The sequence below is a fragment of the Chiloscyllium plagiosum genome, unplaced genomic scaffold (assembly GCF_037043375.1).
Source record: "Chiloscyllium plagiosum isolate Xiang-an unplaced genomic scaffold, Cpla_swu_hap1 HiC_scaffold_32, whole genome shotgun sequence".
In the NCBI taxonomy this organism is placed as follows: Eukaryota; Metazoa; Chordata; class Chondrichthyes; order Orectolobiformes; family Hemiscylliidae; genus Chiloscyllium; species Chiloscyllium plagiosum.
In genome coordinates this window covers 13732232-13757854 of record NW_028270170.1, presented here as the reverse complement: position 1 = coordinate 13757854, position 25623 = coordinate 13732232, and the positions used below count along the sequence as shown (strand labels likewise).

The following is a 25623-nucleotide window of genomic DNA, read 5'->3' as shown; positions in this document are numbered from 1 at the left end:
CTCAGGACTGTAGTGTGAAGCTGTAACAGGCCAGGCTATGATATTCAGGGCTACAGTGTGGAGCTGTAACGGACCAGTCTGTAATATTCAGGACTGTAGTGTGTATCTGTAATGGACCGGGCTGTAATACTCAGGACTGTAGTGTGAAGCTGTAACAGGCCAGGCTATGATATTCAGGGCTACAGTGTGGAGCTGTAACGGACCAGTCTGTAATATTCAGGGCTATAGTTTGGATCTGTAATTCACCCAACTGTAATATTTGGGGCTATAGTGTGGAGCTGTAATGGACCAGGCTGTAATATTCAGTACTGTAGCGTGGAGCTGTAATGGACCAGGCTGTAAAATCAAGGCTACAGTGTACATCTATAATGGACCCGGCTGTAATATTCAGGGATACAGTGTTGATCTGTAATGGATCAGGTTGTAAAATTCAGGGATATAGTACGGACCTGTAATGAACCAGGCTGTAATGTTCCGGAGCCGGAAGCGGGAAATGTAGCGAGGTGACGGAAGGAGCCAATCAGAGTCCTAGGGGGCGGGGTCAGGATTGGCGGCAAAACCTGAAGTTACATTTTCGCGGGAGTTTCAGTCAGAGCCAGATAGAGACACAGAAACAGACAGACACGGGGTAAAATACACACAGGGACTGGGATCAGTCTCACCCAAACTGCCCGTTTCGAGTAGAGCGAGTGCCGGATACTGAGCTCGGTCTGTGCCGCTGAACCCAGCGAGAAGGAGGATCCAAGCTGCTATCAGGTTAGTCTGGAGAGAATCTTGCTTCATGTTTTGGCTGCACTAATTTCTCTTAACTTGAAAGAAAATTTAAAATAGTACTCCTTCATTTAATCCTTTCTCCCTAATCTTGTAACGGGTTTAATCCCTCTCAGTAATGGTTTCTCCTTCCTGTAATTGTGTTCTGGGTTTGATCCTCCCTTTCTCTTTTTTCAAAAACTATTTTGCTCTAATCTGGTTCACATTTAAATTTTCTGCTTCTGTAATCATTTTGTGTTTTAATCATTTCCTCTGTGCTTTAACTCAGCATTGGGTGCAATAATATTTTTCTCTGTTTTACTTTAACCCAAGTATTAAATTTAACGCAATTTAAACTAGTTTATTTTCCCCCTCTGCATGTGTCACTGCTTCCTGTAATTCCTTCCCTTTCTCCTCGCTCTTGGTTTCTCTAACCCTCTTCTGGGTGTTTTTAATCTCAGTAGATATCACACCCAGTTTTGCCAACATGCCTTCTTCATGGAAGACCAGGACACAAACCACCATCGACTTCCCCAAGAAGAAATTAGCCCAGTGCCGCGCAGTGAATAAAGCAAGTCAAGGATCGCCGCCCACAAACCAGAAACAGCCACTCAGTCCCCGGAAGCGTCTCGGTAATGCTGCCCTTTAAAGGGTTGAAACCTATTGGTTTATTTGTTGGTCTGCTTCGTCTTAAAACCCTTGCGGTGACTGTTTCCTTTTCCAGCTGACAAGCTCTTCTCTGATCTGCAGGCACTTCACATTTTGGAAAAAAAATTGTACCTTTTAACTTGATGTAGGGCTCCTGAATTTTACCCCTGAACGCCTTGTTTCTAAATGCCAGTCAGTGCTGTTCGCTTTAAGCACAACATAAAGAGATCTTTGACTCACCCAGCCTGCTCCATGCACCGCTGAGATGGGCGCAGCCGTCTTCTTGATGGCTGTAAATCCACTTTCACAGATGACACGAGGTACCATGTCTCCTGTTCTTTTTAAAAAGAACGATTTGTTAACGTCAACATTGCTAAATGCTGACCGCAGCACCATCTGTTCAGAACCAGATGAGATGGAAGATTTTTTTTTATGAGCATTACTGGCAAGACCTGCATTTATTGCCCATGTGAAGGTGATGTTGGCTACTTTACTGAACCTTTGCAGTCCTTGTGCCAGTCAGTTTGAGACGCTTCTCGTCGTTTTCCCCCCCCCCCCCCCCCCCCAACCAATAAAGCTTTGTCACAGCAAACCAGCTGGCTAGGCCATTTCAGAAGTCAGTTGGGAGGTAATCAACCTTCATTTTGAAGGGAATGGGTGACAATATTAGGGAGGCCTTGCTAAAAATGATCAAGGCCCCAGTTGGGCCATACCCAGAGTACTGTGGATACAGGCAATTGAGGTCATCTGGAGAAGGTTCACTAGACTGATGTAGGGTATGGAGAGATCCCCTTATGATGGGGAGGTTGAGTAGATTGGGTTTGTACTCATTAAAATTTAGAAGGATGAGTGGCAACCTTATTGAAATGTATAAGATTCTTGGGGGACTTGAGAGGGTAGATTTGGAGCTGTTACTGTAACCTTTTATGTAAGGCACGTGCCACTTTTTTGTTTTGATTCACCAAGGGTCACTGATAATTAATTAGGCTACCAACTCAATATGAGAAAGGAGGGAAATGAGAACACTGCCACTGGGACAGGAGGCATGGCTGTTTGATAGTTTTCAAAATCAAGAGGGATCTGTACATAATAATTAGGGAGAAACTGTTCCCACTCACAAAAGGGCAAAGATCGAGAGGGCACAGATTTAAAGTGACTTGCAAAAGAAGCAATCTGATGCAAGGAAAGAAACTTTCTCACAACCAGTGGTTTGGGTCTGGGAAGCACAGCCTGGAAATAGGGCAAAGGCAGATTCAACTGAGGTATTCAAGATGGTATTATATGCTTATTTAAGTAGAAACAATGCAGGAGAATATGGGGCAAATACACAAGAATTGTACTGAAGTCATGAAGCTCATTTGGAGAGCAGGTGCAGACCTGATGGGCTGAATGGTCTCATTCTGCCTGAACACTTCTGTGATTCATCTAAATATTTGCAATCACTCTTTTTCAATTCTTCCACCCTGAGCCATGTCTCCTTTATGCAAAGTGACAGTGTCATGGTAGCAACATAAATTGAGCCAGAGGTCTGTGCTGTATTCTGATTTGGATAGGTTGCAGCCATCAATCCTTCTTTCTTTCAGTACTGTATTTTCAATCGACCTGTTCAGAGAAGGTGGGAATCAAATAGCATCAGGAATGAAGGACTCTGACCCAAAACGTCAATTTTCCTGCTCCTTGGATGCTGCCTGACCTGCTGTGCTGTTCCAGCAACACACTCTCTCAATTATGAATATTGAAGTCAGGCATGGGTTGTGCAGCTTGGATTGGTAAAGGGAAATTGGTGATTTGACCTTGAATGGGTCTAGAGATTTTCTTTAAGAAAATAATTTTAAATATTTGGTGCTCAGACATGGGGAGAGAGTCACAGGGCGTCAGCAACTGGAATTTGCTGAAATGTCGTGGTCTGTATACTTGGAATCACAGAACTGTTACAGCTGTAAGGCGGCTATTTGGGCCATCAATCCTATATACTAGTTTTACTACCCTGTGCCACCCTACTGCATTTTACCCCATATCCCTACGCACTATTCTATCCAAATAATTGTTCAATGCCCTAAATGTCTCAAGTGAACCTACCTCCTCCATGTTTCCAGGAATACCCTAACTACTCGCTGTGTGCAAATGTTATTTCTCATATCACCCTTATTTCATTTGCACATCTCTTTAAATTGATGTCCTCTCATTTGTTCTATTGTCTTTTACGAGGGGAACAGCTTCTCCCTATCTACTCTGTCCACTCATTCGGGATTTGGAAAACCGCTATCAGGTCTCTCAGCTGCATTCTGTCCAAGGTCCAGTGAACAGTTCCAATTTCTTTAATCTAGCCTTGTAACTCTCTGAGGTATCACAGACCTGGAGCCATTTTAGTAAATTGTTTCTGCACTGCCTGTGGCGCCCATGATTATATACAACAGAAAGAGAAGCTTCCATGAAGGGGAAGGACTTAATTATAGTTGCTCAGGATTTCTGCCAGGATAGGATGTTCATATGTCCATCCAAGTAGGGATCATGAAGGGATGGCTTTGTCTACGGTAAAATACTGTTCTGAAACAATCTGTCTTTAAACTTTGTAGGTGTTGAGAACCTATGCAATGTACCACAGCCCCTGGAGTGCTCACCAACCAAACGGAAGAAGGAAAATCAGCCTGTGGCTCTGTCAACCCCTAGAGGTCGAAAGTTGGAATTTGGTGAGAGCCCATTAAAACCGGCAGCAAGGCACAGATCACTCTCCACCCATAAATCACCGGAGCGGACAGGATGTCCTCTCAAGAAGGGGGATGAGACTCCTTGTTCCAAAAACCAGCTCCCTGCACCCTTGTCTCCCATTGCAAGGCATTTAAAACAGCAAGGTGCGTTCATTTAAAATTGATCTTGATTCCTTGACTAGAATGTAATGTAAGATTTTCATGTTTTGTTTGAAGTATTGCAGTTGTTCCTCCAACAATGCAGTACTCCATCAGGACTGTACTGGAGCGTCAGCCTGGCTTGGTGTGGAAGTCTTGGGTCAGGTCTCCATTTGCAACCTTTGTACTCTGCTGGAAGTGTGTGACCCACTAAACCAAAGATGTCCTATGCTGGTATTCTTGGGCAGTCTGTCTTCAAATAAAAACCGGTTTGACCCTGCTTGATGCCAAGAGTGGACATTTTCCGAGTGCAGAGTCAGTCTTGAATTACTGCATGCTTCCCTTTCTCAGTTGTAGCTGCTGTGCAAACTGACAGAAGCAGCTTGTTATTATTTTTCTCCGATTGCTTTCCTTTCCCCTCCCCAGCCTCCTACATGCTTATTCCGATTGTAGAACGTGTAGCCCATTAAATTCAACAAAGTATTAATGTCATGTGATTCTCATTTACACTGATTTGGTGAAATTTGCAAACTTCAGTAAACTTTCAAATGGACAAGTCATTCAGCAGGCCACAACAACTCTTACTGCCAAATGTTATTGAAATAAATTGCATTTGTGAGCTGCTTCCAGCACTGCAGAGCGCAGAACATCTTGAGGTGTTTTAGCTATCTTTCTGTTGCACAGTATCCCTGTGGTTCAGTGCAGAGCTTTGGGCTTCCTTGGATTAATCGCCCATTTCCACTGTTTCAGGTGCATGTTATCTACAAACCAAGCAGGTGTTGAACACAGCCATTCCAGAGCGCCTTCTTGCACGTGAGCATGAGACTGAAGTTATCTCTCAGTTTATAACAAATCACGTCAGTGAGGAGAAGCCGGGGAGTCTTTATGTTTCAGGAGCACCTGGCACAGGGAAAACTGTGTGTGTGGAACAAATTATCGAGGACCTAAAGGTACTAGAGTTTGAAATAAAACAAAGAACTGAAGATGCTGGAAGTGTGAAATATAAATATTAACTGCTGGAAATACTCTATAGACCTGGCAGGATCATTGCAGAGAGAAAACAATATATACTGAGTCTGATATGACTCTTCTTTACAACTGATGTATTTCATATAACTCCTGTAGTGAAGAAAGAGGCCATTCAGCCCATCCTCCACAGATCCCCCCCCACCTCCAATCTCCATAACTCCCCATTTCCCATGGCTAATCTAACTTACCCACACATCTTTTGGACTGTAGGAGGTAACTGGAGCACCCAGTAGAAACCCACATAGAAACTGAGAGAATGTACAAACTCCATATGCAGTCACCCAAGGCTGAAATCGACCCTGGGTCCCTGGTGCTGAGATGCAGCAGTGCTAACTGTACTGTCCCTTGACTTGAGTTAACCTGTTTCACTCTCTCCTGGATCTGCTGAGTAATTCCAGCATTTGCCTGTTTTTATTACAGTCTGAAACCTGACCATTGCTTTTTCTTGAAAGAAAGTGTGTTGGAAATATTTCATCAGATCAGACAGCGTAGCAAAGAGAGAATATAGTTAAGTGAGTTGAATAAATTTCTTAGAACTCCACATTGCTTGTTTTATTTTTCTTGATTTCTCCATTGTACGTTGTGAAATCTGTTTGAACTGAACAGTCAAGAAAGATCCAGGTCCACCACTTAAGAACTTGGAGTCTCGTGTGTTTGAATTGGAAATTGATCCAAAATGCCATGATGCCTCTATAACACTATCTGGAGGAACATTCTGGAAAACGTTCAAAGTTCAACACGACTTCAATTCCTGTCACCAGTACCTTGTCCTCGTTACCCACATGGGAGAATGCATCTTCCCTACAGTCGAAGAAATATCCTGTCAAGGGTTGTCTTTTTGATGTTGCTTACCTGCATTCCTTGGAGCCTCGTGGCCATGTGCTTGACAAACCTATTAGAATTATTTTGACGAGGTAACAAGCAAGTGAGATAAGGGTGAGCTGGTGGATGTGATCTATTTAGATTTCTAGAAGACCTTTGACAAGGTGCTGCTCAGGAGGCTGTGAAATAAGATGAGGCCATGGTATGAGGGGCAAGTTCTGGCATGGATAGAGGATCGGCTGAATGGCAGAAGGCAGAGAGTGGAGATAAAGGATGGCACCTGTTGATTAGTGGAGTTCCATAAGGGGTCTGTGTTGGGACCACGGCTATTCATGTTAGACATGAATAATCTGGGCAAGGACACTGAGGGCATTGTTGCTAGGTTTGCAGATGAGTCAAAGATTGGTGGAGGGACAGGTAGTGATGATGAGGTGGTAGGCTGCAGAAGGACTTGGACTGGCTGAGAGAGAGGGCAAAGAAGTAGTGGCTGGAATACAGTGTGGGAAAGTGTTAGGTTATGCAATTTGATAGGAGGAATACTGGCATAGACTATTTTTCCAAATGGGCGAATGCTTCAGAAATCTGAAGCATAAAGGGAGGCCTCATTCATGATTCTCTTAAGGTTACCATACGTGTTCAGTTTTCAGTTCGGAAGGTAAATACAACGTTAGTATTCATTTCAAGAGGGCTTGGATACAAGAAGCAGGCTTATACTGCTGAGGCGGTGTAAGCTTATGGTCAGATACCATTTGGAACATGGTGAGCAGTTTCGAGCCCCAAGTCTAAGGAAGGATATACTGACATTTGAAGGGGGTCCAGAGGAGGTTTACAAGAATGATCCTGGGGATGAAGGCCTTGTCGTATGAGGAGTGGTTGAGGACACTTGGTCTATACTTGATGGAGTTTAGAAAGATGAGGGAGATCTGATTAAAACCTAAAGAATACTAGGAAGCCTATAAAATGAATGTAAGGGTGATGTTTCCGTTAGTAGGAGAGACTAGGACCCAAGGGCATAGCCTTAGTGAAGCAATAACCCTTAGAACTAAGATCAGAAAGAAGTCCCTCAGCCAGGAGATGGTGAATCTATGGAACTCATTGCTGCAGAGAGCTCTGGAGACCAAGACATTGAGTGTATTAAAACAGAAAGGCCCTTGATTAGTAAGGGGATCAAGATTACTGGGAGAACGGAGGTGAATGGGGTTGTAAAATGTATCAGCCACGACACAGATTGCTTCGTATTCAATGAACTGGCCAAATTCTGCTCCTATATCTCTCCGTCTTACCTGTAAATAGAGGCATACCATCAATCTGAGGCAGATCTTGAAGTGGTTCATGGTTAATGAGACACTTTTACCAAGGATTGACCTTTTCAAACCTCTCGAGCCACAAAATTGAAAAAGCTGGACGCTGATGATGACAGGTTTAACACTCCAGGTTGTGAAGAATGTGTGACACTGGAGAACACCTGACACTTGTGGTGCTACCCTGAAAGAAGGCAGTTCCCTCTGAGCAGGAAGCGATGGAGTAGAAAAATAGTTGTGTTTGAGCGTGGAAATCAGTATAGTTTTGTTGAGTATAGATGAACAGTTGACTAATTTCACATTAATTATTTCTGTTTAATTTAGTACTGTTAAACACGAGTTTAAAATGCTGCTTTGTCAGAGTCCAGTCAGCTACTTTTGACTCAATTTTATTTCCTGTTCACGGATCACAAATCTAACAACACTGATTAACTTGTTCCATATATATATACAGTCATGTGTTACCCAGTTATCCCTTATTTTACATAATCGTCTGTTCTCTCACTCCAGTGGATTGTCAGTCTGCCAGCCCTATTCAAAGATAATATGCACAACAGTGTCTCTCCATGTCTGTGTGAGTGTTGGTGAACTGTGATGTCTTTCCTGTAAACTGTACGTTATTTACAGAACAGCAGCAGGCCATTCACCCAAACAGGTCCATGCTCCATTGGCCTCCTATCACCCTTCACCTAAATCAATTTACATATCTTTTCTATTTCTTTTCCCTCGTGTTTGTATAGCTTCCCTTTAAATCCATCTTTAGTGTTGTCTTAGCTGCTCCCTTTGGTCATGCATTCTTTTATTTTGTGGGAGCTATAGAAATTTCTCTGAAATTTCCCACTGAATTCGTTACTGAAGCCCTTGACCCAAGGTTCTAGTTAACCCCATGACCCATCCCTTGATAAAATAATTTGTTTGACCTTCATCTCAAAAGCAGAGGAAATGAAGAGGTACTTGTCAGTAATCTTGTTTTGAACTTGCATTGCAGGAGAAACTTGGGGACACAGTCGTCATCTCCATTAACTGCATGTCACTGAGGAGTTCGCAGGCCATTTTTTGCTCTATTGCAGACAAACTCATTGGCAAAGGAAAACTCAAATGTGCAAGAAAAGACTTTCCAAAAAAACTGCAAATGAAGCTTACCAGCAAGGGCCCAGTGGTGTAAGTGTCTTCTGAAATTGTCTACTTTGTGGGAGAACTGCAACTTGTATTTCCATATTAAGAAGATTAAGCAGGAAGTTTTATTTAAGGTTTTTGAAGAGACAGGGAGGGAGAAACTGTCCCCACCAGCTGTAGAGTTGGTAATCACTGAACCCTGCTTTAATATTAGCCTGAGGGGGAATTTTTTTAATGCGTTGGGTTATAATCTGGAATGCACTATTAGGAAGGAAACAGGTTCAATGTTAACTTTCAAAAGGCAATTGGGCCTGCAAAAAGTATTGGGTTGATTGCTCTTCAGAGCCAACTTAGACAAAATGGGCCAAATGGCCACCTATACAGTGTTATTCATTAATGTTTTATCAAGGTGTAGTGCTGAGAAGTACTATACCTATGGGTTTAATATTAAGGAGAAGACAGCGTCAAGGTAATACAAAGTTTCAGGCTAATACTCTAGTGACAATCCTGCCCGGTATCGGAGATTTAAATTCAATTTTGAAAGCCAGCCTTGGCATTGACTAACTTCTCTTTGCGCAAGAAAATGGAGATATAAAAAGGAGCAGAAATGAGGCCATTCAGCCAACTGAGTGAGGCCATTCAGCCCACTGAGTGCTCCACCACTCAGTCTTGGCTGATAAGGTTCTCATCCTCATTCTCTCGCCTTCTCCCTGTAATTTTTGATTCCCTTGATAATCAAGAACTCGGCTATCTCGGTCTTTAAGTATACTGAATGACCTAGCCTCCACAGCTTTCTGTGGCCGACCCTCCATTTGTTATGATCATGCTAATCATCCAGCCCAATAGCCTGTTCCTGCTTTTCCCCAATACCCTTAGATCCCTTTAGCCCCAAGTGCTATACCCAACTCCTTGAAATCATACAATGTTTTGGCCTTAACCTCTTTCTGTGGTAGCGAATTCCACAGACATACCTCTGGGTGAAGAAATTTCTCAGTCCTAAATAGTTTACCCCACATCCTTAGACTGTGACCCTCTGGTCTGGATGTCCCCAATATCAGGCACATCGTTCCTGAATCTGTCTTGCCTGCTGATCTCAAGTGGTCTGGCCTATGTATGACTCCACACCTACAGCAATGAGTGACCTCTAACTGCTCTCTGGACAATTGGGGATTGGTAACAAATGCTGGCCTTATAAAATACTCTCATCGTATGAAAGAATGAAGAAAGCTCAATGAGGACAAATTGATTTACTTGTGGTTTGCTTGGGGTGGCACGGTGGCTCAGTGGTTAGCACTGTTGCCTCACAGCACTAGGGACTTGGGTTTGATTCCTGCCTTGGGTGACTGTCTGTATGGGGTTTGCATGTTCTCCCTGTGTCTGTGTGGGTTTCCTCCAGAGGCTCCGATTTCCTCCCACAGTCCAAATTTGTGCAGGTCAGGTGAATTGGCCATTCTAAATTGCCCATAGTGTTAGGTGCATTAGTCAGAGGTAAATATAAGGTAGGGGAATGGGTCTGGGTGGGTTACTCGTTGGAGGTTCAGCATGGACCTCTTGGGCCAAAGGGCCTATTTCCATACTGTAGTTAATCTAATCTAAACTCTTGTGGTGATAAGGAGCAAATAATCGATGATGTGCCCTATCAAAGGCTTGTAGTATTTGGACGGTCATTAATATTCAATAGTGATTAAAATAATTTCAAAAAGGAATTCAGGAACAACTTTTAGATTAAGAAGCTTGCAATAGCAGGGCACAGGTGAAGCAAAGAAGATAGTTATGAATGTTGACGTAGACTGAGGGTGAGTGACCTGATTTCTTCTCTTTAAGTAGTAAGTGAATTTTTGAGAACAGAGATCATTTTAAACCTTAATTCATTTGCATGTTTACTGTCTACCTTTTTGGTTTTGGAGTGGCAATAGAAAATTTTTGAACAAGTGTTGAGGGAAAAACATGAGTGCCCTTTAGTGTGTGCCACCTTGTGGAACTAATGAAACTACTGATCCTGAGGAAGCTGTAATTTTATTCACAGCCTTTTGGTGCTGGATGAGATGGATCAGCTGGACAGCAAGGCTCAGGATGTCCTCTATACGCTGTTTGAGTGGCCTTGTCTCAGCAACTCTCGGCTCGTGCTCATCGGTAAGATTTGTCAAAAATATCTCTGGTTTCTGGTTCAAACAATAGGACTTGCTCTGCCTGTAATCGGCAACGTTCCCATTTAAAGGTTGACTTAGTCCAGTTTAAACAAAACTAGGAAAATGAAGATATGTTGCAAGCAAATAAATGTTCATCTCTCTTCATAAATTGTAATGTATTGCTCTAAAGTTAGTGAGTTTTGAGAAGATTTGTAGTTCAGGTTGAGGTTCTGGATGTAGGTTTGCTCGCTGAGCTGGAAGGTTCGTTTTCAGACGTTTCGTCAGCATGCTATGTGACATCATCAGTGAGCCTCCAGCTGAAGCACTGGTGGTTTGGCCCGCTTTCTCTGTTAAACTTTCCTTGGGTTGGTGATGTCATTTCCTGTTTCTTTTCTCAGGGTGTGGTAAATGAGATCCAAGTTGATGTGTTTGTTGATAGAGTACCTAGAAGCATGGCATTCCAACCTGAACTCTATCAACAAACACATCAACTTAGATCCCATTTACCACTCCTGAGAAAAGAAACAGGAAATGATGTCACCAACCCAAGGAAACCTAAATATGTAAATAGAAAGCAAGTCATACCACTAGTGCTTCATCCAGGGGGCTCACTGGTGATGTTACCTAGTATGGTCACGAAACGTCTGAATATGAACCTTCCAGCTCAGCGAGCAAACCTACATCCAGTGCTCTAAAGTGATTGCCCCCCCCCGCCAAATGTTTGAGTGTTTTCTGCATAATCTATCCAAACTTCTGAAAAGTGCCTTTCTTGGCTGGCAGTCTACAGGGAGCTGTGCCATGATACGGCACCAATGTAGCTCAAAGTCTCAGAGCACTTCATAAAAGCATTTGTCAAATGTGATGCTGAACTGCATGAGGTGATATTAGGGTGGATGGTAACATTTATTTGAGTTGGGTTCTTCGCAGTATCTTCCAGGTACTGGAATGGGCAAGTTGTCTTATGAGGAGATGTTGGACAGACCATGTTTACAAGAGTAAGAGGCGATTTGATTATAACCTAAAGATCCTAGGGGATCTTGACAGGGTAGATGTGGAAAGCACATTCCCTGTAATGTGAGAGTCTAAGACAAGGGGGTCACCATTTTCAAGAAAAAGTAAGAGGACCTGTCCATTATAGACAGATGAGAATTTTTGGTTTCTCACAAAGGGGTTGTTCATCTTTGGAACTCTGCCTCCTGAAAAGGTGGTGGAAGCAAAGTCCTTTTTAAGGCAGCGGTAGAAATATTCCTGTTAAGCAGTGGGGTGAAAAGTTATTGGGGTGAGATTGATTTATGGAAAGATGCGATCAGCCTTCATGTGACTGAATGGTAGAGCCAACCTGAAGCGTACACCTTCTACTTTGAATGTTTTATTTAAGAGCATTAGTTAGGATGCACGTTTAGTTTTCTGTTCCACCACCTGCTGCAAATACTTTAAATATTAGAATGAGAGACGTGTTCCTTGTGATTAGTCTTGACCAAGTAGCTAAAGGTAATAAAAGTTATTGTGTGGTAAACTCCGTTTTCTGCCAGTGCATGATGCCTGGACTGAATCCGGAATGTTCACTGCAAAAATCAAACACTTTGCTGGAATTATGAAATCAAAACACATCTTGTAAATACTCAGATGGTCTGGCTATACATGGAGAAGATCAGAGTTCATTTTTCAGCTTGATGGTCCTTTTATCATAAGCTGCTACAGGTCCAATTGGGAAAGATCAATATGAAACCAAATGATTCTGATGTGTAAATGAAGTTGCCACATTTCGAATTGATTCTAACTTGGACGTGCAGCTGTATTGAATGGACTCCTGTGGAATTAAACAGAACAGGCAAATGAGCAAAGTCCATTTGAGCTGAATTGATCGATGTTGTGAATTCTACCCCCAGGAATTGCAAACGCACTGGATCTGACCGATCGGATTCTGCCCCGACTTCAAGCCCGGCCCAAATGTAAACCTCAGCTCCTAAACTTCCCGCCTTACACTAGGGAGCAGATTGTCGCTATTGTGCAGGACCGGCTGAGTCAGGTACAACACTGTCTGTCTGGGGTGGACTGCTTTTTTTTTCCAAATTTCCCCAATTCCTTTAGCGAAGCGCGCACATGTGCAGTTTGTAACTGCAGTTTGTCTCTTGCTGAGACACCACTTGGTGCAATGCAGTGTAAGCACCGAGATCCATCTCAATTGCCGCCCTACAGCAATCAGAACTTTCACTCTCAACTCTTTTTTTTATTAAAAATATAGGTTTCTGGGGAAAATGTTTTGGATCCTGCTGCCATTCAGTTCTGTGCTCGTAAAGTTTCATCTGTGTCTGGTGATGCTCGCAAAGCTTTGGATGTGTGCAGGTAGGAAATGGAGATCAGCTTATCTACCTGTTAAAGTTGGACTTGGTTTATCTGAACCCCAGCTGAGTGGGGAAAGCTGAATAGTTCTTGAATCAATGTAAAAAGTTAGCATCAAAAATAATCAGGAATCTTACACGGGACTTGTGCAGACTTTGTTTCTGGTAATCTTTGATTTTGTGTACACAAGAAATAGTCCCCTGAGCCTGCTCTGCCATTTACTGTGATTGTCGCCCATCGTAGACGTTCACTCCACCTTCCTACCTGCCCCACCCATCCCTGACTTCCAGTGAGACCAAACATTGCTCCGCCTTGGCCTCAAATGTACTTGATGTTGAAGCATCTGCAAACTTCTTGAAGCAGAGAATTCTGAAACATCTCTGGCCTTATCCTGGAGACAGTGAATTTCCCAGATTCCCCAGCTGCTGAGTCTGCTCTGAGATGGTCATGGAGTAGGCCTTTGTAATCAGAACCTTTGTGTACTGTTCCATAAATGTTTCTGTAGTGGAGAGGGATCCCTGGGCAGACCTTTTTTATACACTGCCCATCATATGACCAGATGTCATTGCTAGTGATGGCATCATTTGTCCTATTGCTAGCAGCTTCGCTTGTGCAACATCAGCCAGGAGGGGCTGACTGGCCTCTCTGTCTACCTTATGGAGCCCCCTTCAGAATCTACACCCATGTGGAATCAAAGATACAGGATGCTTCTTCAAAACATACTCTGATGCCCAGAGTAGCCTTTGGATAATCATAGAATCAATCAGTGTAGAAGAGTCCTTCAGTGACTTCAGCACCAGCAAGAAAGCTTCTTTAAATCTATACTCGTCCCACTTCCCAGCACTTTGTCCATAGCTTGAATGTTATGAAATTTCAAGTGCTCATCCAAGTGCTTTTTTTTTAAAAGGCTATTATGAGATGTTACCTGCCTCAACTACCCTCCTAGGCATTCCGGACTTGGTCAGGTATACTAAGGTTAAAAGGAAGTTGGACGTCAGAAGTTTTTTTTCTTGAGTATCTGTTCCCAATGCATTTAAAAAAAAAAGTGATCACTGAGGCCCACAAAAGAGCAGGTGACTCTCCCACCCCCACCGGCCTCCCCCATAAAACAGCAACCTGAGGTTGAGTCACCCCCGTGAGATCAGTCGCTGGGCTGTCTGTATTGTTAGTATGCTCGGATAACATCACCACGCTGATTAAGGTCCACACAGTGCACATGATAGAAAGCATGTGCCCCGTCTCTCTGCTCGTGCATGTATACAGGGGCCACTTGCAAAGAACTATGCAGTGAAAGGTACTTGAGGCTGGGAGTTGTGGTCAGGGTTTGCAGACAGCTGATTGTACAGTATGATCCTTCACCTGTAGCTCATACGCAGCAGGTGGGAAGTCTGACTTTCAGAGTCCAGCTGCATTTCACTGACACCCAGGAGCAGGCAAAGTAGCAATGCAATCTCTGAAACACTGCATGATAGGAACCTATTAGACCCCGAGTTGAAAAAAACAAAATAATGAAGCGCATATTGGTCGCGAGGGGCAATATAAGTTAACGTAGAATTCTTCATGTTTTTAAAAAGTCAGCTTTTTGTGGCACATGCAACAGTTTGGAGGTGAGCACACACAGTTGGAATTGTCATCAGGTGGTTGGTTTCAGCAGAGATTCCCTTAAACTAGACCATAGTCATCCCCGTGGCAATTCAGTGCTTTGTAATATCTCTCTCCCTCCCTGCCCCACCCCTCTCCTGCCTGATACATCTGGTATCTGCTCAAAGCTGCAAAGCAAAGGGTGGTGCATTCATTCAGAGATGAAAGGCTTTGTCTTACGAGGAGAAATTGAGCAGTTTAGGCCTATACCCAATAGAAGAATGAAGGAAGCTATACTTGACCTATATAAGATGTTTAAAGGGCATTGATATAGGGTAAGTGCTTCCTCTTGTGGAACAATCTAGAATGAGTAATCATAGGTTTAGGCTAAGGGGTGGCAAATTTAAAACCGAGATAGAAGTAATTACTATTCAGTGTTGTGAATCTGTACAATTCACTTTCCCAAAGTGCCTTGGACACTGAATGCATTTAAGCAGCTAGACTGTTTGTTTTTTTTTTCTGTAAATTATTAATGAGTTAAAAGGTTATGGGAACCAGGCACAACTGTGGAGTTGGAGCTGGAATGAGATCGGCCATGATCGTATTAAATGGTGGAGCAAGATAGAGAGGCTGAATTGCCTACTCCTGCTCTGAGTTCTTATGTTGTTCCAATGATGTTACCACAATAGATGAAAGCGGCAACTCAGAAGAAAAGGAAGTCTTGATTAGCCAAGTTTCTTCAGAAGAAAGTAATGCTTTGTTTCTCCAAGTGTGTACAGTCACAGTGTGATAATATCACCTGCTGTTGCATTATTGGGTAGGGATGTTAACCTGCGATACTGTGTTCTTGTTATTTCACTAAACAGTGGCATTGGCAATAAATGCAGCTTTTGTTTTGTATGGAATTTGATGAGCACTCCTTTTTGTTGAAAGGCTGTTGTTATTGATGTTGACCCTTTCTATTGGTGATGCTTGCAGACGTGCTGTGGAGATTGTGGAATCGAAGGTTCGAAACCAGACTGCAGCTGAGCCAACGATTAAATGTAAGTTGATCAAAGTGCTGAATATCTCACTGGAACAGTTGAAAAATTCAGGAAGATAAAGCTAGCAAACCTCCAGCCTGAGCAACCATTAAACTTTTTGTTTTGTTTGCTGTTGACGGCTCCAGGCTGTTCTGTGCCTTTGGAGGTTTTGAGTTTTCTGAGTTTTAGCTCCAGTATCGTGGCTCTGTAAAATCTCTCATTATAGTGGATGCTTTGGCTTAAGAGATCTGGGAAGGCTACAGTCAGATCTATGGCACCCTTTACATTTAGTTCCCTGCAGATGCTATTAAATTTCTTATTGAAACTGTTGATTGTTGAAAATTCACAGACAGAGAGTTCTAGGCCATTACTACTCAGTAATTTGACCTTTTGTTTTGGTATTTACCATTCAGATCATTTTCAAAAATCTGTGTTCCCTGATCACTGTGCAATTAGCTAAAAAGGCTAGTTTTCTTCGTCTGTACACTGGTCATTATTTTATGCATCTTTATCAAATCTCCCCTCTGTCTCCTTTCCTTCAAGAAGATATATCCCTTTTCTCACCCTGACCTTGTAACTAAGATCCCTCCAACCCCTGCAAACATTCTGGTAAATAGCCACTGAACTATTTCAAGGACCCCTGCAATCTTTCTAAAGTGTAACGAGAAGTGAGTCCGTATTCTAACAAAGAAAGATAGGGAAATGGGCCTCATTAGATTGTTCAATATGAGCCAGCATGGATCAGATGACCTGAATGGCGTTCTCCTGTGCTGTGCTGACTCTCTGGTCCCTCTGGTATTGTTGCAGGCCTCTGGCAGACTTTAAACCTGGTGTTGGTGAGGCTTCTCCTGGAATAGGAAGGATATTATTGAGCTGCAGAGGGTTCAGAAGAGATTTATCCAAATGTTGGCAGGAATTGAGGGTTTGAATTATAAGAGGATGCTGGATAGGCAGGGACTTTTTTCACTGGAGTGACAGAGGTTTAGGGGTGACCTTATTGAGGTTTATAAAATCACGAGGGATGTAGATAAGGTGAATGGCAGGTATCTTTTTTCCTCTGGTAGGGGATTTGCAGACTAGGGGGCATATTTTTAAGGCCAAAGATTTTTTTAAAAAAGACAGGACAAGTAACTTTTTTTAAATGGTGGTTCCCATGTATCTGCTTTCCTTGGCCTTCTAATTGGAAGTGGTTGTGAGTTTTGATGGTGGCATTTAGCCAAATGCATCCAGGGAGAAGGGAAGATGCTGTCGTTGTCATGGTAATTCTTTAGTGGTGGTGGTAGAATGGCCTGACTTCAAATACTGTGAGCAGTCGCCTCTGGGATGTCATGATGTCTCATTACTGTCTCATTACTGTCTCGCAGCGCCAGGGACCCAGGTTCAATTTCATCCTCTGGCAACTGCCTGTTTGGGGTTTGCACATTCTCCCCATGTCTGTCTGAGGTTTCATCCCACAGTCCAAAGATGTGCAGGTTAGGTGGATTGGCCATGCTAAATAGCCCATAGTGTCTAAAGATATGCAGGCTAGGTGGCGTAGCTGTGGGAAATGCAGGGTTACGGGAATAGAGCAGGAGTGAAGTGCTCCTCTGAGGGGCAGTGTGGACTTGATGGGCCAAATGGCTGCTTGCGCACGCTAGTGCTCCAATGATTCTTTCTCTCTCTGGCTCTCTGTCATAACAATGAGGAAGAGTTGTGCTGTCCTTCTGACTTTTGACAACTGAGTCCAGGTGCCACTCTGGTGAATTGAAGAAGTTTTTCTTGGCTTTGATGTCTAGGACAGAATCTCTCAATGAGAAGATTTGTCCATTACTTAGGACAGCTTTTGTAAACTACACTATGTCAAACATTTAAATATTCAAATCTTCTGACTTTTGCTTGATTCCCCTGTTCCATCTCCATTTGTATTTGTGGCCTTTGATCATTAGGGATATTGGTGGATACCATTTTGTTTGAGCCACATTGGTCATATTTAGCAGAGTTACAATCCAGTGTAACACTTACACATTTTAGCCCAGCTCCTAATTAAAGATGTCTGGCATGTTACAGTACCAGGTTGCAGAAGGTCATGTTTTAACGGGATGTACTTTTAGCAGGTTTTGAGAAGATTTGTAGCTTAGGTTGAGGTTCTGGATGTAGGTTTGCTGGCTGAGCTGCAAAGTTTGTTTTCAGACGTTTCGTCACCACACTAGGTAACATCACCAACCGAAGGAAACTCAAACATATAAATAGAAAGCGGGCCATACCGCCAGTGCTTCATTTGGAGGCTCACTGAAGATGTTACCTAATATGGTGACCAAATGCCTGAAAACGAACCTTCCAACTCAGCAAGCAAACCTACATCTACATCCAAGATGTATTTTTGTTGATTCTTTAAGGGTGAGTTAATGCACTGGTTTCAGGTGGGTGTTTGCAGGTGGACTCCGTGCTGTCATTCATTAAGCTGTACTTGTGTTTGAAGCTGAATCTCCCGCGACACCGATTCAGTCTCCAGGCCTGAAGAAGGTGGGTCTACCACACATTTCCCAGGTCATTTCCGAAGTATACGGTGATCGGATGACATCGAGCTCGGGGTCTGATGAGTGCTTTCCTCTACAGCAGAAGCTGCTGGTCTGCTCTCTGCTTCTCCTGACCAGAGAGTCGAAAGTAAAAGAAGTCACTCTGGGAAAGGTAAGCGGAACCAAACCTGCTGGAAATGTTCTATAATTATAATGGTTGTGATGGCATGGGACTCTTCCCATCCTCTCGATGGGATGTCAAACCTTGGATAGGTTTGCACTCAAGTGGGTGTAAGTGACAGCACAGCATAGTTGTGAAGAGTTGGAGATGTGGGCATTATTGTCAAATCAGCATTTGTTACCCATCCATAATTGCTCTTCAACTGACTGAAATATTCCAGTGAGCCAGAGGGCAGTTAAGAGTCAACTGCTCTGCTGTGAGTCAGGAGTCACCTATTTGGCAGATTTCCTAGAATCCTGACAGTGTGGAAGAAGGCCATTCAGCCCATTGGGTCCACACTGATCCTCTGAACAGCATCCCAACCAGAACCACTCCACCATCTCTGTAACTCTGCATTTCCCATGGCTAATCCACCTAGCCTGCACATCCCTGGACACTATGGACAATCTAGCGTGGCCAATCCGCCTAACCTGCATGTCTTTGGACTGTGGGAAGAAACTTGAACACCCAGAGGAAATCCACACTGTCACAGGGAGGATGTGCAAACTCCACACAGATAGGTGCCTGAGGCTGGAACTGAACCCAGGTCCCTGACGCTTTGAGGCAGTATTGCTAACCACTGAGCCACCATGCCGCCCATCATTTTCCATAAAGGGCGAGATGGGTTTTTATGGCAATCGATGATCATTTCCGAATCATCATCGCTGAGACCAGCTTTTCGTTCCAGATTTCTGAACTGATTTCAGGTTCCACCAGCTGCCATGATGGGATTGAACCTGTGTCCACAGACCACAGCCCATTCACCTGGATCTCTGGATTGCTCATTCAATGAAATTGCCACCACACCAATAACACCATACCAGCGCTCGATTAGTTTTAACCAGATAGTCTGTTTTTTTGTTTTAAATCATTTCTCCTCATCTTTTTGTGGGAGTTTGCTATGTGCGAATTGGTTACTGTGCTTCCTACGTTACAACAGTGGCTGCACTTAGTAAGTATCTCATTGGCTGTGGAGCTCTCTGATTTCCTGAAGTTGTGCAGAGAGCTCACTGCCACTGCCCAGACTTTTTCCTGAGCCTCGGTCACATCATGGCTTTGTAACTTGGAGTCGTTGTTCTGTGGTACAATAAAAAGCAATCGAGCACAAAGTGAGGCTGTTTTGCCCATTGACCTTGCAGACTTCCAAGGTCAGTGTGTGGCTGGAGAAACCAGAAATGATTGTGTTGGCACATTGATGGGTGTGTGCAGACCCTCAGAGCGACTGTGAAGCCGAGAGATACTGTTGCCTGTCAAATGGGCACTGCCTCTTCCAAAGATCAATACAGTTAAGCTCCAATCTCCTCCCCAAACCCATGCAATTACAGCTGCTAGAGGTTCTATATCCTGTACCATTTTTGACTGCTGTCTGTGCCCCTATTGTTCCAATGTTTGAAAACTTACTGGGTGTTTTAATCTCCATTGTGTTGTCAGTCACCTTTACATTTTTGACCCCCTGTTTGTTGATCCTTTATCCATTGGAAGATCCTTTCTCTCTCTCTCTCTCTTCACTCTGGTCTGAACCATTCACAATTTTAAACATTGCTTTTCACGTGGTGTTTTGAACTACTTGTTGCCAATAAGAGAACACTTGCTTTGCAGGCAGGCTATTGACAAGGTTCTGTGTTTCAGCTCAACGACACGTACAGCAGGATTTGCCGCCAGCATCAGATGACCGGGGTGGAGCAGTCAGAATGTTTGTCGCTCTGTAGCCACTTGGAATCCAGGGGAATCCTCTCTCTCAAGCGGTCAAAAGAGGCTCGACTCAGTAAGGTAAGAGTGACTGAGCTCCAGGTTTATTGGCTTGTGGCATCGTTGGCTTGCCAGCAGTGCCCATTCCTGGTTGTCCTTGAGCAGGTGGTGGTGAGCTTAGTCCATATGAGACTTTGCAGCGATTGATTCACCTGAGTATCTTGCTAGGCCGTCAGAGCACAGTTCAAGAGTTAACCACGTTGCTGTGGGTCTGGAGTCACATATAGGCCAGACCAGATAAGGTTGGCAGATTTCCTTCCCTAAAGGTGGTTACATTTTTCTGATGATTGACAATAGTTTAATGGTCCTCAGATTTTTAATTCTAGATTTTTTTTTTATTGAAATCAAATTCCACCGTCTGCTATGGCAGAATTTGAGCCCGGTCTCCAGAACATTAGCTGAGTTTCCAAATTAATTCGTAATACCACTAAGCCATCGCCTACCCTTATTGACTTATTTAAGATTTTAACCAGCGCTGATCTGTAATGTCTTGTTTTTTTCTTTACAAATATCCTTTTTGGGATGTGTGCTGGCTAGAGGATTGTTTATTGTCTGTCCCTGTGTGTCATGGAGAAAGTGGTAGTGAGCAGTCTTCCAGGACTGACTCAGTCTTTGCTGTGTGTGGGGCACCCACTGAGCTTTTCAGGAGGGAGTCCCAGGATTCTGACCCACTGACTATGAAGGAGCGACGATATATTTCCAAATCACGTCTCTTTGCCCCGCCGCCCCCCATTTTCCCTGCTGAGTTCCATGCCCAGCGTCAACTCTCCTACCTGGGGGTCGAAGCATTGTTCTGCCAATTGGAACACACAGGACCTCAAAGCAGCTTTGGTTCTAAGTCAAGATGGTGTGAGGCTAGGGGTGGAACCTGCAGGGGGTGGTATTCCCATGGATCTGCTGCCTTTGTCTTTGTAGTTGCTAGCTAAAGGAGGCTGGGTGACTTGGAATCCCTCCAGTGCAGCTAGAGGCCATTTGAGCCATTGAATCTGTACCAACCCCCCCCCCCCCCCCCAAAGAGCATTCCACCCAGATCCACCCTGTTCCTGTAACCTCGCGGTTACCTTGGTTACACTACCTAGCATAGCCAATGCTCTAACCCGTGCATCTTTGGACTGTGGGAGAAAACCCACATGGATGCAGAGAGAATATGTAAACTCTGCACAGACAGTTGCCCAAAGCTGGAATCGAACCCAGGTCCCTGGCACTGAGAGGCAGCAGTGCTCACCCACTGAGCCACTGAGCAGTTCATTAATTGCACCATGCATTTCTGTAAATGCTACACACTGCATCAGCTGGTGAAAGGGTGAATGTTGAAGGTGGAGTGCTGATCAAGTGGGTAACTTTTATCCTGGATGGTGATGCTCATCCAGACAAATTAGTGACACATTGTGCACACTTCTCAACCGCTGAAGCCCCAGATTTTGTCTTTTGCTCCTGAAACACCCCTCGTCTTTTTATGGTGCTTTTTTAAAAACACTTGACCAAGTGTTTGATCGCCTGTCCTACATCTCTTATCTCTGCTAAGATTTGGTAACATTCCTGTGGGATACATTGGGATGTCTTGGTGCTGCTTTATGAGGGTATGTTCAGCCATCCTTGTTGCGTCATGCTGCAGCTGTGCGTTTCCACTCTGAGATGGTTGTGAGGGAGCTGTCAGTTCTCATACTGACACCTACACAATCGCCATCTATCGACGAAATCATGGGAGACCCAACATAACAGCAGTCCAAATCCTGACACTGCAGTGCCTCAGATTTCCTTCACATTCAAGAGGTATGAGTGCAGGTGTGGAAATAGAATTGACCATTGGTACAGAAGTGCTGAATGCTTGAACTACCATTATCTTAGGAAATGCCCTTGTGCGGTACTGTCTCTGATAGACTGCCAACAGAGGCATTACTGGTGCCTGACTTGGTTCACCGTTCTCCTTCCAGGCTGGGCCAGTCACTATTGTGCAGGTTCTGTGATCCTTTGGTTTGTCTTGTTTCTGAAATGAATAGGATTCTATCCTTATTTAATGCTGGTTTAATTTCCTTCCTATTGCAGTAGAGCCCATACCTTGAGCTCTGACAGTGAACTACAGCTCCTGTCTGTACTGACCAGATGCTAGTTTAGCTTGTGGCTGATGAATTTCTTCAGTAGGTTCTGTAAAATCTTTATCATTTCCATGTTTTCCAATCACGTGTTTTTTGAAACCGAAGAGTTTCCAGATTGGCTGCTGTGACGGCTGGTTGAATGTTCAAAGTCTGGGGCGGGGCTTGTTCTGGTTTTATTGTAAGTGCTATAAATGTACAGGATCCTTTTGTCATTTCAGCACCTGAACTCATTCAGTCAGGGTAGCTAGCAGCGTCCAGTGAGCAAGAGAGTCTGCCTGTTGTGACTGATCTGGAGATCAGTCCTTTCTGTATTCAGCAATCACTCTTACCTGAGCTCTTGGGTTATATATTCCCAAATTCCAATTCAGCTAATGGGCTGGACCTCCTGAGGTCTAGCGACTTATTTCAGAGTTCAGAATAGATGGCAGTCAGTTTTGGGTTGAAGTAAAACATGTACTAAATAAAGGGGCTGAGTTGACACTAATAATATCTATCTTTTTATTTGAAAATATATGCGCATTGCACTAACCTCGACCTGCCCTTTCCTTCTCAGGTCGCCTTGAAAATTGAAGAGAGGGATGTTGAACATGCTCTTCATGACAAAGTATTGATGGGGAGCATTTTACAACGGGGTCTTCCTAGAGAGTACATTTTTAAAGTGTTTTAATTTTATCATTGCCTTGATGCTATGGCCTGTAAGAGGCTCGTAAGATACAACTGTAACCAAAGTATTAGAGTCCGAGTCCGTCCCCTATTTTATATTGTACTTGTAAGATTGAACCTTGGGCTGTGATGTTTTGGCAGTGTTTGGTGCAGGCGTGTGGAAGTTGAACAGCAGTGAGTGATGTATTCCAGCATCAGTCAGCAGCGAGAGCTACAATTAACATGAGCCCTGTGGATAGCCATAATAAAACAACCTGCAATCAACAAGTTGCGGGACAAGTTCACGTGGAATTTTAAATCTTAAAACAGGGTGATTTTATTTTAAATGAACCTGATCTTCCAACTGCTGTTCATGATGGGCCAGAGCAATGTCAGTGCAGGCATATCCTAAGAGTGTGCTGACATTTCATATTGACTTCCTTTCCTCTGGAGAGGCCTATTGAAGGTGGATAGCTTAAAGTCAGCCCGGGTCAATGCCTGATTTTTAAATGCCTTTTTTTTTTTAAGGATGAGATATATACGTCTACTTCAACTTTTTTTTAGAAGAAGCAAATTTTTAAAAAAAGTTTGATTATTAAAAGCTGGCACATTTTCTAACTGAGTTAAGATTGGAGCATATTTGACCTTGCGTTCCACAAGACAACTTGGTGAAAACTAATTGTTCCATTCCTCTCCCTTCTTCCAATGTTTGTAAATCCACCCCACCACTCCCACCAGCTGTTTTTATTGGGACATGGATGTGAAAACAAAACAGGTTTAGCATTTAAACTGTATTTGCAGCGAGGTGAAATTGGAGTGTGAAATTGTGTGTATGTGACCAATGCCAAGGTGACTAAGTAGGTGTGGATGGCGCCAGCGTCATTGTATCACCAGGACGTAGAATGGGTTTGCACACCCCTGGATCATGTCATCCTGTACCCATGGAGTCCTTGCTGTTGTCAGTTTAACTTGCATCTCCAGCTCTCTTTCCCCCCTGAACCCCCCCACCCCAACTCCCAGCTCTACACAGGTAGCTAGGTATAGTGACTGCATGTGAGCCTTATATAGGTGCAATGGTAATAATTGTTGCTGGTGTGAAAATAAGACCTGTCTACTTGAGTGAAATTGGAAAGAAATAGTTTGTAGGATTGCCATATTGCAGAAGTTCTGTACATTTGATACTTAAGAATGGGTTTTCCTTTCTGTTATATGGACACTCAGCCTTATAGTTTATATCTATTGTGCACTATGGAAGAGTTTTAGACTAAAGATGTCAAGATGATGAGCAGCCCTTCTTATTCTTTGCATCTCTCTGTAATTTGAAATGTTGATGTGGTGAGGTTTGCACTGCTGTTGCCTTCTCTAAATTAATATCTGCTAAGACATGCAACGCTGGTCTTTACAAAAGCTGCTCGTGGCCACATTTGTGTGTTACATTGAGCAAGGAAGAATGGTCTCATCCTAACTCTCGCGTGTCTGTCACTTTTGGGGTTATTTGTCCCATTTTCTCCATGCTAGCCCTCTGGAGTTGATCCATTCCCTGCTCTGGCCCTGCAAGATTATCACCTTTTCAAGTTCCTTGCCTGCACTTCCTTCATTAGGCGGCGAGTCCCAGGATGTTTTCCTTTCCTGTGTTTTTCAAAAGAAAAATAAAGTTCTTCATCACTTCCTCTGTGTTCATTATCATAGAATCCCTACAGTGTGGTCGGCCCATCACATCCACGCCAACCCTCCAAAGACTATCCCACCCAGACCCACCCCAGCCTGTAGCCCCAAAGTTAATCCACTTAGTCTGCATATCCCTGGACACTGTGGGCAACTCTGTATGGCCAATCTACCTAACTTGGACACCTTTGAATTGTGGGAGGAAACTGGAACACCCGGAGGAAGCGTGCGCACGCACGCACACACACACTGTGCAAACTCCGCACAGTCACCCAAGAGTTGAATTGCACTCCGGTCCCTGGTGCTGTGAGGCATCAGTGCTAACCACTGTGCCACCCCTCATACCATTGCTGGTAGGAAGAATTTTTCCATGTAGACTTCATCAAGTCTTACCCCACGAGAGCAATCAAAGCCTCTAATGTGTAGCTGAAATCCCTCAAACCTGATGGTCTCACATTGGTTCATAGCTTCGAAACCAGCTTCAAGTGTGATGTACCTAATGTGGACAAATGTGTCCTTTAACTTCAATCTGTGTATTTCTGCTTTGAAAGTGACCACATTCAAGAAGAGCAAGATTCTACAAACAGTGAAAAGAATTTAATCAATCTGGTTGAGGGAGCAGTGGTATAATGTATTACGATACACAGGGTCAGTCGTGGCCAGCTTCCTCTCTCTCTTAAAGGTACAGTACACATCTACACCTTCATAACACCTCCCCACTTCAGAAAAAATAAACCATCATAATGAAAAGATGGCTTTTTATTTTTGTTTCTATTCCTTAACCACAATACTATGACTTACATATGACTTTAGTCTAAGTTCATATGACCTTCTTCCCATATATATATTGAATAGATACCAATCTCATCTAAACTTATCAGTTAAATCTGCAGTAATGCATCTGCGATTACATTCTTATGACTTGCAACATGTACAATTTGTAAATTAAAAGTTTGTAACATAAGTCTCCAACAAAAGTCTCTCATTCTTGTCTTTAGAGTGTTCCAAGAATATAAGAGAATTATGATCCGTGTACACAACTGCCTCTGACACATTTGTTTGTGACATACACATTAAAATGTAAGGCCAGTACTAAACTCGATAGTTCTTTTCCGATGTTGGAGTATTTCCTCTGGTGGATGTTAAGTTTCTTCAAAAAGTAATCCCAT

At 43.4% G+C, this 25623-nt stretch overlaps 1 protein-coding gene across 4 annotated transcripts; it reads left to right on the top strand.

Moving 5' to 3' along the window:
* The first annotated feature begins 607 nt into the window (after positions 1-607).
* On the top strand, positions 608-25244 carry cdc6 (cell division cycle 6 homolog (S. cerevisiae)). 4 transcript variants are annotated; one of them, XR_015752482.1, is made up of 12 exons: positions 608-756; positions 1212-1382; positions 3975-4250; positions 4995-5194; positions 8385-8557; positions 10539-10645; positions 12531-12670; positions 12887-12987; positions 15544-15608; positions 18183-18254; positions 19932-20072; positions 22701-25244. XR_015752482.1 is itself a non-coding variant. In XM_087977805.1 (12 exons), exons 2-12 carry the CDS (start codon positions 1238-1240, stop codon positions 22812-22814), a joined length of 1716 nt encoding a protein of 571 aa, XP_087833931.1. In that variant the 5' UTR covers positions 608-756; positions 1215-1237; the 3' UTR covers positions 22815-25244. The 4 variants fall into 4 exon arrangements, 3 of the variants coding, with proteins under 3 accessions (XP_087833931.1, XP_087833932.1, XP_087833930.1); XM_087977805.1 differs by having other exon boundaries at positions 1215-1382; positions 15499-15608; positions 18046-18254; XM_087977806.1 differs by having other exon boundaries at positions 18046-18254.
* The last annotated feature ends 379 nt before the right edge of the window (positions 25245-25623 follow it).

Bases quoted from the DNA above. Each gene is read 5' to 3' on its own strand.
- cdc6 (XM_087977805.1), top strand. From the start codon at position 1,238: ATGCCTTCTTCATGGAAGACCAGGACACAAACCACCATCGACTTCCCC. The intron at 1,383-3,974 runs GTAATGCTGCCC...TAAACTTTGTAG, and splicing joins CAGTCCCCGGAAGCGTCTCG to GTGTTGAGAACCTATGCAAT. The intron at 10,646-12,530 runs GTAAGATTTGTC...TTCTACCCCCAG, and splicing joins CTCTCGGCTCGTGCTCATCG to GAATTGCAAACGCACTGGAT.